At 38.2% G+C, this 12762-nt stretch overlaps 1 protein-coding gene across 4 annotated transcripts in view; it reads right to left on the bottom strand.

Annotated features, from left to right (window-relative positions):
* The window catches only part of NPNT (nephronectin), an 82807-nt gene that overhangs the window by 33730 nt on the left and 36315 nt on the right, over positions 1–12762 (bottom strand). For 2 of the 4 annotated variants that reach the window (XM_060654494.3, XM_060654495.3), the window contains 5 exons: positions 11186–11278; positions 6032–6151; positions 3756–3875; positions 2038–2172; positions 1622–1744 (listed from right to left, as the gene is read on the bottom strand). In XM_060654494.3, coding sequence (XP_060510477.1) covers positions 1622–1744; positions 2038–2172; positions 3756–3875; positions 6032–6151; positions 11186–11278 — 591 coding nt within the window. The remainder of the gene's footprint in view (positions 1–1621; positions 1745–2037; positions 2173–3755; positions 3876–6031; positions 6152–11185; positions 11279–12762) is intronic. The other 2 variants (XM_060654496.3, XM_060654498.3) reach the window with 1 other exon arrangement.

The raw sequence follows: 12762 nt of genomic DNA, 5'->3' as shown, positions 1-12762 counted from the left end.
CAAGTCTCTGTAAAATGGAAATAGACATCACTGAGATTTTTTTAAATGCAGAAACATTCTAAGTTTTTTAAAATATGAGAAATGTATATTGAGAGTCTATGTTAAGTGTCCCTATGGCACACCCATATAATAAAATCGTGTTTCAAACTGTCTAAAGACTAATACTTTTCCATACTCTATATAAATTCAACTCATGCAAAACATTTTCTTCCTTCTTTCCTTCCTTCCTTCTTTCCTTCCTTCCTTCCTTTATTTTTATTTAAGTTTTAGTTAACATACAGGGCAGTACTGGTTTCAGGAGTAGATTTAAGTGATTCAACACTTACATACGACACCCAGTGCTCATCACAAGTGCCCTCCTTGGTACCCATCACCCACCTAGCCCATTCCCCCACCCACTTCCCTCCATCAACCTTCAGTTTATTCTCTATTACTAAGAATCTCTTGTGGTTAGTTTTCCTCTCTTCTCTTCCTACCCCTTCCCATATGTTCATCTGTTTTCATGCAAAATGTTTTCATTAAATGTTCTGTATATTTTTAAACTTGGTTTGCTTTCCCCCTTACTAATTTATACTATCACTTAAAAAAATTCAGAGGTCACTGTGATTATCTGTGGAATCTTTTTTTTTTTTTTTGTGCTTATCTTCACCAAAAGGAATTAATAGTTAATCTTCCTGGAATGATACACTCATTCCAGGCTGGGAGTATGACTACATGACCCTTCAAAAATCCCTTAATCCCCATGATTTTATGGCTCATGATTTTCAGTAAATATTTTACTCCAAAAATTTAAAAATTACCTATTGTCACATGAACTATATACAAAATTATGGTCTTTGATTTGTAAAACTTGCATCTTGGAGGTTATTTTTTTCATGTTTATCAACTAACATAGCCATACTCCAAGCAGAACTTGTAAGAATTTAAAAAGCAAAAACAGTTCTAAATTTAGAGTAAATAAATATCAGAAAGATTTTTTAATAGAATTTGGAGACATAAAACAGAGGAACAAAAGACATAGAATATATTCATATTTTCTTCCTGTCATAATCTAATGTTAATGACAAACTTTTATTTCTGATTATAACAATATCTGATTTTCAGAGAGAGCTCCATAATTTCTTGCCAGCCAAACAGAGGCTATTGAGAAGTTTTAGCCCAGGAATTGAATGCTTTTAAGATTAGAATGTATTACTGCGTTGGGGTGCCTGGGTGGCTCAGTCAGTTAAGTGTCTGACTCTTGATTTCAGCTCAGGTCATGATCTCATGGTTCATGGGATCAAACCCCATTGTGATTCTGTACTCACAGTGCAGAGCCTGCTTGGGATTCTCTCTCTCCTCTCTCTGACCCCTCCTCTGCTCCTGTTCTCTCTCTCTCTCTCTCTCCCTCTCTCTCTCTCAAAATAAATAAACATTAAAAAAAAGAATGTATTACTGAGTCATTAATTTTTTTAAATACCTGAGTAAAGTGATTTGATTGCAGAAAATAGACTATATTATTAGCTATAAAAATGATACTTTCTTGATAATTAATCTAGTTCCTCATCTTCCCCAATAACTGCCTTTGTACAATTCCATATATCCTGCTAGAATTTAAAGGTGGGAGATAAACACTACTTACACACACAACTCAGTCCATCGCCCTGGTATCCATCTTTACATTTACACTTGTAGGACCCGTGCAAGTTGTAACATCGAGCGAAGCGGCTGCACTGATACTGACCAAGGGAACATTCATCTATATCTGCATCAGGAAGTGGGAAAAGAAGGGAGTTTATCCGGGAGAGGAGCATGATGGCAGCAAAACTATATAGAATCTCCAAAAAAATTTTTTTGAAAGGTCTGTGTAAAATCAGCAGAGACACGGGAGAAATAAAGCACATGGACATCCAGGACTACCAGTGGTTGAACTGGACTTCTGCTTAATGTAAGGCCGGTACCCTCCCCTGCGTCTAACATCCCAATCACCGCCCCAGTTGAGAAAGCTTTCCGCACCACAGGAAGAAACAAAACAAAATGACGGTCAGGGCTCATTACCGTGACATTGGTATTTGCCTGCAATGTACATGAGGTCGAAGCCTTTATGACACTTGCAGATGTAGCTCCCAAAAGTGTTGACACACTGCCTAAATCTAGGGCAGGACACTCTCCCGGTGGCACATTCATCAACATCTAGAAACATAAATCAATTGCGTCTCAGAGGAGCAGCATCGCCATGTTCAGATGAGATCGATTTTAAAATAAATGTCCGCACACAGCTGCCTGGAACAGAGTGGCTCATCATAAATGTTATCCAGCTGGTTGCCCTGACAGGCACCATAAATTCCACACCTCCAAATTTCCATGCATCCTCCTGACCAAAGCTGTCCTGCTCTCGCACCATAGCTCAGCAGAGATTGCACCTGTATCCACTAGTTGCTCCAACTGGAAACAGGAAGCATCCTTGACAACCCTATTTCCCATAATCTCAAATCATCAGGCCCAGTTAATTCTGCCTCTGAAAAGTTTTTGGAACTCATCTAGTCTTCTCTTCACCCACTACCTCTACCCTAGTCCAAGCTGCAATCTTCTCGGTTAGACTGTTGCAAGAGCCTCGGAACCAGTGTTTTCCCTGCCAATCTTACCCCCTCCAGAGCACTCCCTCTCAACTGTCAAAATCTTTTATTAAAACATAAAATTGGGATATTACCATGCTTAAGACTCCTCAACTGTTTCCACTTGCTTAAGTTAAATCCTCATTCCTCACAATGTCTGTGATCACCCTGCAATAACTATGTAGTCCTTATGTACCTCACCAGCTGTAACGCAAGCCACTGCCCCTCACGCTCACTCTGTCCTGAAGCCACATTGGCCTTCTTTCTTTTTAAACCTCACACAGGCCAGCCTCTCTTCTTCCAGTGCAGTGCCCTGCACCATTTCTACCATTATTTTCTAAAATAGACCTTTTATGGTTTTCTCTTAATACCTCATATTAACATTTAGTATTGTTTGTAATTTTGTTGGATATTTGTTTCTTTTCTGTCTTCCCATTAGATTATCAGCTTTGTGAGGACCAAAATCTTGTCTGCCGTGTCCCCTACTATATATCCTAACACTAGGCACAGCACCTGAAATATAGAAAGTACTTAATAAATCTCTCTGGAATCACTCAATACCTCTATTCATTGAGAGCGTATTACATGCTAAGTACTCTGCTCAGCTCTTCGCATATATAATCCCATTCAATTCTTATAATGATTCTACATGGCATTACTCCCATTTTAAAGATGAGGAGATTCAAGCTCGAAGAAAGGAAGTCTCTTGCCTAAGGCTACATATCAAGCACACAGCAGAGCTAGTTAACCACAATCCTATACTGTTTTCCTAATTTACAAGAAAAAAATCTAACTCTTTAGCACAGCATATATAACCTATCCCTGCCTACCTATTCAGCTTTATCACTCATTCCTTCTTAACATTCTAGAAACACTGAGCTCCTTTGCCTTTCCTGAATATTGTGCTCTCTTAAACTTGAAAGTCTTTGCACATGTGGTTTCCTCTGCCCGAAGCTTCCCCCCGTCCCTCATTTTTAGGGAAATAAGGTGTCCATTCTCCATTCATAGAGAGAGGTCCTCTCCTGAGACACGTGCTATCTTCTGAAGGATAGCTAATTGCCTGATGTAGGTAACTGCCTCGTTTCCTTACTCCATCACCTTTCCCTTTGTCCTTTTATCCTAGAGAGGCTGCTGACAGAGACGCTTGATTTTACAACTCACCCATACAGGTCCTCCCATCAGGAGCCAGCTGTAGGCCAGGAGAGGGGCACTGGCACCGTATCTGTCCTTTGACAACATCACAGCCATACTGACAGTTTGCCATGGAGCACGTCAGGGCACCTGGAAAGAGTGTGACTGGCTGACTCAGAGAGGCAGAGGACAAATTCTATGACTGTTTTTTTAACTTGACACTGAATCAACAATGAAGACAAAAAGGCCTCAATTATCCAACAGTCTAAAGACAGTCGAAAACAGAGGGACAGAAAGACCTTACTCCCCCAGGGATCAAGAAGATTAAGAAGTGAACCAGCTCTGTTATCATCTGAGGAAGACCTTTAATGCATTTCAAAAATTAAAAGACAAAAGATGCTCAACATCGCTCCTCATCAGGGAAATACAAATCAAAACCACACTCAGATATCACCTCACACCAGTCAGAGTGGCCAAAATGAACAAATCAGGAGACTATAGATGCTGGAGAGGATGTGGAGAAATGCAAACTGGTGCAGCCGCTCTGGAAAACAGTATGGAGGTTCCTCAAAAAATTAAAAATAGACTTACCTTATGACCCAGCAATAGCACTGCTAGGGATTTACCCAAGGGATACAGGAGTACTGATGCATAGGGGCACTTGTACCCCAATGTTTATAGCAGCACTCTCAACAATAGCCAAATTGTGGAAAGAGCCTAAATGTCCATCAACTGATGAATGGATAAAGAAATTGTGGTTTATATACACAATGGAATACTACGTGGCAATGAGAAAAAATGAAATATGGCCTTTTGTAGCAACATGGATGGAACTGGAGAGTGTTATGCTAAGTGAAATTAGTCATACAGAGAAAGACAGATACCATATGCTTTCACTCTTATGTGGATCCTGAGAAACTTAACAGAAACCCATGGGGGAGGGAAAAGGGGGGAAAAAAAAAAAAACCAAAGAGGTTAGAGTGGGAGAGAGCCACAGCATAAGAGACTCTTAAAAACTGAGAACTGAGGGTTGATGCGGGGTAGGAGGGAGGGTAGGGTAGGTGATGGGCATTGAAGAGGGCATCTTTTGGGATGAGCACTGGGTGTTGTATGGAAACCAATGTGACAATAAATTTCATATATGGAAAAAATAATAAAAAATTAAAAATTAAAAATTAAAAGACAAATATAAAACTTTACCTCACGTAGATTATCTGGAAATTTTTCCAGTGGCCAAGGAAAAGTGGAAGATTGAGGTAATTTTCCAGATTACTCATGCTAAATGCCAGTCTTAACTAAAACATCCAATTAACTTTCTCAATTTCCCACTAAATTTTTCTAGGAACATAAAACATCCCACTGAGGTGTACAATGTTGGAGGATTCCAGCATCACTGCCACATAGTATTAAACATGAATTCACCGAATTCTAAAGGTTCCATGCTAAATCTGCAATGCTAACTAAGATTAGCTCAACTTTTCTAATAAAATGTAACCCAGTTCAAGAGAGATAACAGGTAATTAACTAATTTATAATTAGCTAATTTAACAGGTAACTCAGTAAAAATGAAAATCAAGTCATCAATTGTCATTATATATATCATTGTCATTATGGTATTATATAAACACCATCTCAATTCAATGTTCAGCCTACAGCCTTCGGGGCATTGTCCATCTTACAAACACATCCAAATGATAGTATGAAAACATGATACGTTTCTTTCTCACAAAGACATGAAGTCTACTTTCATGTTACTGTAATCATTTTTTTTCAGTTGAAGTAGATTTTGTTTTTTAGAAAAGGGATATCTTAGTCTTTAGACGACTATAAAGAAATGTAAACGTGAAGTAAGAAGGTATTTATGAATGGTTTATACTCAGTCAAGCATTATTGGGTCCTCTGATGGATTCTCTACCATTTAACAGTTTAGTGTCTGTCCTTGTGAACAGCAACACAGTCCTCACATAGGTACGAATGCTCCTTTTCCGGCTAGAGCAGTTCTTTGCCCAGCTAGAAGACAGGCAAAAATGTGTTGGGGAAAAAACATTAGAAAACACATTTAAGTTTACGATTCTTGTTCTAAATACCACTTCCAAATCAGTTTAACGTGGACACCCATGGTAAAATAATGCTAGACACGTAAAAGGGCAATTTTTATTTTGATTTTCCATTCTTTAGGCACACATATAAATACATGCTCACATCCTGGTTAGGACAGCCTGGGAGGCTATTTTCACACACCCTATCAGAGCACCATGTGAAATCAAGCCAGAGCACTTCTAAAACAGTTAAGATTCTTGACATACTTGAGCAGGACCCATCTGGCATGAGCATATATCCGTTGAGACAGTAGCACTTGTAGCTGCCGTAAGTGTTCATGCACCTGTGCTTGCAGGGTCGCGGCTTCAGGCCACACTCATTTAGATCTGGAAAGAATGGGGGTTGATGCAACATAATGAGAAAACCTCAACACTAATATAAACCATTTAAAATACCTCTCTATATTAAAGAATAAATGAGAAAAGAAGGTCAAGCTACTGTAACCAGTAATTTCCATAAGAGATAGAGCTTCTTTACGCCATCTTAATTTTAAGGTTAATTTTACACTAGGGATGACCAAGAACTTTCCATCAGAAATGACCTTATAACAATGAGAGGGCTGTGTGAATTTCTGGAACTTTGATTAGAGTACTTGTCCACAAAGGACAATTTGAAAAATTCTCCTCACAGACACGTGCCTACCTTATCATCCCTAGAAAGAGCAGACGACTATCCACCTCATGGGTAGAGGTGCCTACCACGTACCTGACTCCAATATCCTCCAAATATCTAGGTTTACTACCAGCTTCACTTCTGACTATGTGATCTTGCTCTTTCAATCTCTTTCTGTTTTAAAAGATACTCTGTGAGCCTTTCTTAGTTTACAGGAAGTATACAGATTTTAAAACATGAGACTGCTTTGGCCTTTCCAAAGGAAAGCTCTATTTTCAGAGGATAAGAGCTCCATGAATTACAGTGATCACTAGTGTGGTTTTTCTCTTGTTCAGTTTTACAGATTCTCTACACACTGATCTCAGATTAAAGAAGAAATTTCAGTTTTCTGCTTTACTGATGTATTCAGGTCACAAAATAAACAAAAAATCCTACCCTCCAACATGTTTTCATTGGGCAGTTAAGAAACGTATATGGAAATACTACTGGATGATACGTGGTGGACTACTATGTATTTTAGGTTCGTCCATTTAAATATCAACGTAAAATTAATAAACTTCACATTGTAAGAATTTTCTAGCCCAAGTTGAATATTGCTTCAAGTGAACATAAAACTCATAGTGACAAAGTGAAATACTAATGCCCAAAATACAGACTTCATTAAAAATAAATACGACCACATGTTTACTGTGTCTGGAACTATCAGCATAAGCACCTGACGAGATAAATTATCTATTAATCCATGTCATCAAATCAGAAATACAGGTATGTCTAGTGACAAGGTGTTTTAATCTAATCGAATTTAAATCTGATCTGCTCGTTTACTGGTAATTTATAGCTTTCATTTAATTAAACCACCAAATTACACTGCTTTTAAAACCACCTAATAGTTGTTACATCTACAAATGTTTTCATATCTTACTAACTTTCCAACATGGTCTTTTTTCTAACCTTAACACGACAGTGAGCAGGTCCCCAGCTGGGCAAAGCCTAGGAAGGTTAAATAAGGAAACCAGATACCTTCATCATCTCCCATGCTTTCTTCAGTTTTCTACTTTATTGTCTCATGCCCGGTCAAGGGCATTCAAAACAGAATCATATTTTAAAATATATATTTTTTAAATTTCCTCAAGGAAGGTGCTTTGCAGATTATAGTATCAACCAAAAATTTGACTTCTCTGTTACATGAAGTAAAAATTTTAACTAAAGGAAGAAAGAGAAAGAAATTCACTCCACCTCTAATATTCTTCTAACTTGTATTTCAGTATTTACTAAAAATTAGAGTCAGGGAATCTTTTCTCATGTTCTAAGAGAAGTTAATTATCATTCCCAATATATCCATACATCCCTGCAGTTTTGCACCTGGATTTGATAAGTTCCTGGTTGGTATTAAATAGTATTTAGGGGCACCTGGGTATCTCAGTGGGTTAAGTGTCTGATTCTTGGTTTTGGCTCAGGTCATGATCTCATGGTTTGAGAGACCCAGCCCTCCACTGGGCTCTGTGCTGACAGCATGGAAATCTGCTTGGGATTCTCTCTCTCCCTCTCTCTCTCTCTGCCCCCTCTTCAAAATAAATAAATGAAAACATTTAAAATAAAAATTTAAATAGTATTTAAAGCTGAGCACATTGTTAGAGAAAGGCTTTGTGTTTTAAATATTTTTTGCACTAAGCAAATATAAAACAGAACAGTAGAGGGGTGCCTGGGTGACTCAGTCAGTTAAGCATCGCACTTCATCTCAGGTCATGATCTTGCAGTTCTTGAGTTCAAGCCCCCTTTGGGCTCTGTGCAGACAGCTCAGAGCCTGGAGCCTGCTTCAGATTCTGTGTCTTCCTCTCTCTACCTCTATCTCTCTGCTCCCCCCCCCCACTTTCTTTCTCTCTTTCTCAAAAATAAACATTTAAAAAAAACGAACAGTACAATAAAGCCATAGATTAAGACTGAGTTCTATATTTCAAGGGAAAGTTATTGATGGATATAAAATGTGTCAATTAAGAACACTTAGGTTTATTTTTAAAGAGCCACAGAAACTTCTGTGGGTTCCTGATGGAAATTGGCCAGATGTCTGCAGCTCTAAGCAGCTTATACAAGGGATATTTATGCTGATGGAAATTTCTTTAGACACTGTCCATGAACTAAAGCTGAAGCCAAGTTATTATGGCAGCTCCACTCTTGACCAACAAAGGACCCCTCAAGATTGCTATGAGAGTTTTCATGATCCAGACTGGGGCTGCCAGTGGTCTTCAGTCCAAATCTATCCTTCCCTTCCCATGAGAAAAAGAGTACTCTTGGGTTAAGAATCATGAAGCCGAACGGAAGTGAAAAACAAGATGTCATAATTCAAAAACAAACAAAAACAAATCCCCCACCTGGGAATCCGTATGAAATTAATATGGAAGAGGAAATAAACATGCAGCATTCAATGGGTAAATGCAGAGACGTTTGTTGGCTACTTCACTATTATTAAATTGACACATAAATATCTAATACGCTGAAAGCAATCTGAGAAAGCTGTACTCTAACAGCTGGTGATGGAGTGGCTGATACCCACTGACAGCTGGCTGGTGTCGATGTCTCCAGTGACTGCCATCATTGCTCCATCTGCTACAGGCATGTGCGTCCTAAAAACTTCACACTGACCCTTACAAAAACCACTGCAGAAATTATGAAATAGAATTCCACAATAATCCGTGTTATCAATATTTACCAAATATCAGACTTCTGCTAAAGCAGGGAGCTTCGAAAGATTAAAAGCATCTGGTGTCCTGGTGATGAACTTCTTTTTTCTCAATTTTCTTCAGGGTTTCTAGTTTATGATGATTATAGCTTTATTTTCTTATTGACCAAATGCCTTACAAAATTGAGTTAATATGTGCTGCTTCCAAAACCTCTTAGACTACTGACCTAGTAACACATGTCTTACTATCAAGTCAGAAATCCAAAAACACCACTTCCAATTTGCAGCAAATTCTCCTATAATAACAAGTAGAACAGGGCGCCTGGGTTGCTCAGTCAGTTGAGCGTCTGACTTTGGCTCAGGTCATCATCTCACAGCTCGTGAGTTTGAGCCCCACGTTGGGCTCTGGGCTGACAGCTCAGAGCCTGGAGCCTGCTTCGGATTCTGTGTCTACCTCTCTCTCTGCCCCACCCCCCCACTTGTACTCTGTCTCTGTCTCTCAAAAATAAATGTTAAAAAAATTTAACAAGTAGAACAATATAAAGAACATGATCACACTTTCTCAAATCAGTTTTAAAGGTGATAAAAGAACCTAGGAAAGAAAACTTTAGTGTATTTACTTAAATTCACTTTAATCCTGTTCTTTCTCTAGAAGTTTGTAATATAAATTATAAGGAAACTCTACAATAAAAAAATTAATTCTGTCATGTACCTATTTTATCACATCAAAAGACATCACTTTACAATTAAACCACTTACATTTCAAATGCTTCAATTATCACATATACATTCTTAAAGCACATCTATTACAGTGAGGCATATATTTAAGCAGGTTGATGGATTCAGGAGCTTGGGAAGGTAGGATGGGGGGGTGGAGGGGAGAGTAAGAAGAGAGTCCAGAACAAAAATGCAAGCTGCACAGCATTATAATTACACTGTAGGGAAAAAAGAATCAGAAATTTTGTTAGCATGCAGACACTGAAAAATAGCCTAAAAAATCTAGAATAAATTCACTGAATAAGATAACCCAGTGGATTTTAAGGAAAATAATCTTCCATTCAATACATTTAGACTTTTTTTTTCTTCTTTGACCCTTAAACTTGGCAACGTCTCAGAAATTTAACCTTTTACATTTTATCTAACGTGGAGGTCATAGGCAAATAGATGTCATTCAACTGCCATAACTTTCATTGTTTAAAACTCAATGATTGAAATTACTTCTATTGCCCTAATTCTTTATGCAGAAGATACACAAGTGCATTAAGTTGCTATCAGCAGAGAGAAACTAATTAATAATTTAAACTATTTTAATTCAGTCGTTCTAAGTTTCTAAATTTAGGAGTGGGTAAAGGATACAGTCTTTTAGAAGAAAAACTGTAAAATCATGCTGCCACCAAACTTTCGTACAAAACTTCATCATAATGAAAACATTAGTATTTCTGGTATGCCTGTTCCCACACCAGCCCTACAGGTGAATAGGGCAAGAATTCTCTCCCCGTTACTAATTGGTTTGCTAAGACTGAGACACACTAAATGACTTGCTTATAATCACAGAGCCACTTAAAGGCTATACTGAACCAGAACCTAGGCTTTCTAATATCACAAAATGTACATCAAAAGAATGAAATTAATAACGTATGGTTTGATTTCCAGGTAACCTAAAACTCTATTCTCCAGATATGGTGGCAGGGGAGAGGACTTCATCATTTCTGAAATCTACTTAGCAAAAGTCATCAAAATCCCAATCTCAGTTGCTTTGGAATTCCTGACTTCACCTATTAAAATTAAGGTTATTTTGCCATTTGACTTTCAGAAAACATTCGGAAGCCCAGAAAAGAAGAAGAGAAGCAATGATATTTCTAATGCAGTGAAAGGACAGTGGAGGCTCCAGGCTTTTTAGAGCACAGAGAATCAGCACCAGGTGACAATTCCTGTTGCTTGCTTCACATGCTCAGGATGCCGAAGGCTGGGTACTCCTGGGGCTAGTCTTCAGGATATTTGCAAAAAGTGACGAAACTGCAGGAAGCCGTGCAGGTGGGAGAGCAAACCACCTGAGATAATACACGCTCACCCCTTGAAGGTAAACTTGTGGCTTGATGATCCAGGGGTTGGAAAAGAGGCTGTTCACTGCCTTGGTCAAGAGGAGTTGGGTAGAAGTGTTCGTCTTCACACCAGGAAGAAGGTAATAAGAGTCAACTTTGAACTGATGTCATTTTTAGCCCTAAAAATCTTTATAAGTATATATTAAACAATTACATAAAGTTGGTGGATTTCAAAAAGGATACTGTACATGCTTTTTAAAAATCAGTTTCTAGTTTCTTCTGGTTTTTTAATTTTAATTTCTATTTTCCTTAAAATTTATCACTGCCATCTTGCCTCCCAAGAACACAAGTACATTTTACACACATGCACACACACATACATCATTCCTACACCAATCTTTAGAGAAACCACTAAAAAAGAGATGGTCATTTTTTAAAGCCTGATTGTAGTCACTGACAAAGACAGAAAACTCGATTATACAAATACTGATTACAGTCTACCTGACACTGAAGTCTTAAATGTCCAATCAAGACTTTTCCTTATTATGTTGTCCAATAGTTTAAAATACTCCACAATTATGCACACATTTATGATTTGCATAGAGCTTTTTAAAATAAATAGCATGACAGTTCACCAATGTTATTCACATGTAAGAACTCGTGTTACATTTAGGTCACACTTAGTAGGAATATACAGTAAGCTTTCCACAAAAGAGGTTAACTCTTGCCATTATTAACTTACCAAAATAAGATGAGTAACTCGAAAGTAGAGTCAAAAAGGCAATCGCATCCTGTTTCAAGGCTTTCATACTATTAATAACCAGTTAATATTCCAAATTAAATGAACACTGGTTTCTGGGTTGAAACCACACATCTTTTAAAAAGTAAGGCTATCTGGAATTACCTTACTACACAGGGGTATAGCATGTAGACTGTTGTCCTAAGGAAGGCAATCAACTTTCAGATTTACCTAAGCCACCAAAATGTACTGTCTAGTTCTGTGCTACGAGATACTAGATCTTGGGGTGAGGAATTCAACATATGAAACATAAACTTTGTCAAAACATTAGGAACTGATATTTATAAACTGTTTCTTCTGAAATTATTATAAGCCCTTAATATAAGCCAGAATTGCATGGTACCATTTCCAGGGCCAGGATGGGGCTGCAGGGGGTGATCAGGAGAACTTACCTAACCGTGGTCCATTCAATCTTCTGGCTCCTGATTCCAAACCCTAAGCCTGACCCATACCTGACCATGTGCCCTCAACTCAACCCTTCCAGGAGATCGCTGCACTGTGGGTGGTTCTGCCCATGTCACTTCCTGGTTGCCAACCCTAACCCTAGCCATGGCTCTGGTTGTAAGGGGGCCCACCTCTTGCATTCAAGAACATAGATCTTTCATTTCTGAAAATATGCAATGATAGGACATATTACATGATAAAAATCATTCCCTAATTGGAAAGTTATAAAAAGATTATTACCTATAACAGTATCATTTTTTGGCTGAGGGGAAAGAGAATTGGTATGGGTACAGAGACTCAAAGAGGAGAAGAGTATGCATGAATAAAAACTATCAGAAAAATACGGTGGAGGAAAAGCAAACC

This window comes from Panthera onca, chromosome B1 (genome assembly GCF_046562875.1).
Source record: "Panthera onca isolate mPanOnc1 chromosome B1, mPanOnc1 haplotype 2, whole genome shotgun sequence".
Lineage (NCBI taxonomy): Eukaryota > Metazoa > Chordata > Mammalia > Carnivora > Felidae > Panthera > Panthera onca.
This window is presented reverse-complemented; position numbering and strand designations above follow the sequence as displayed.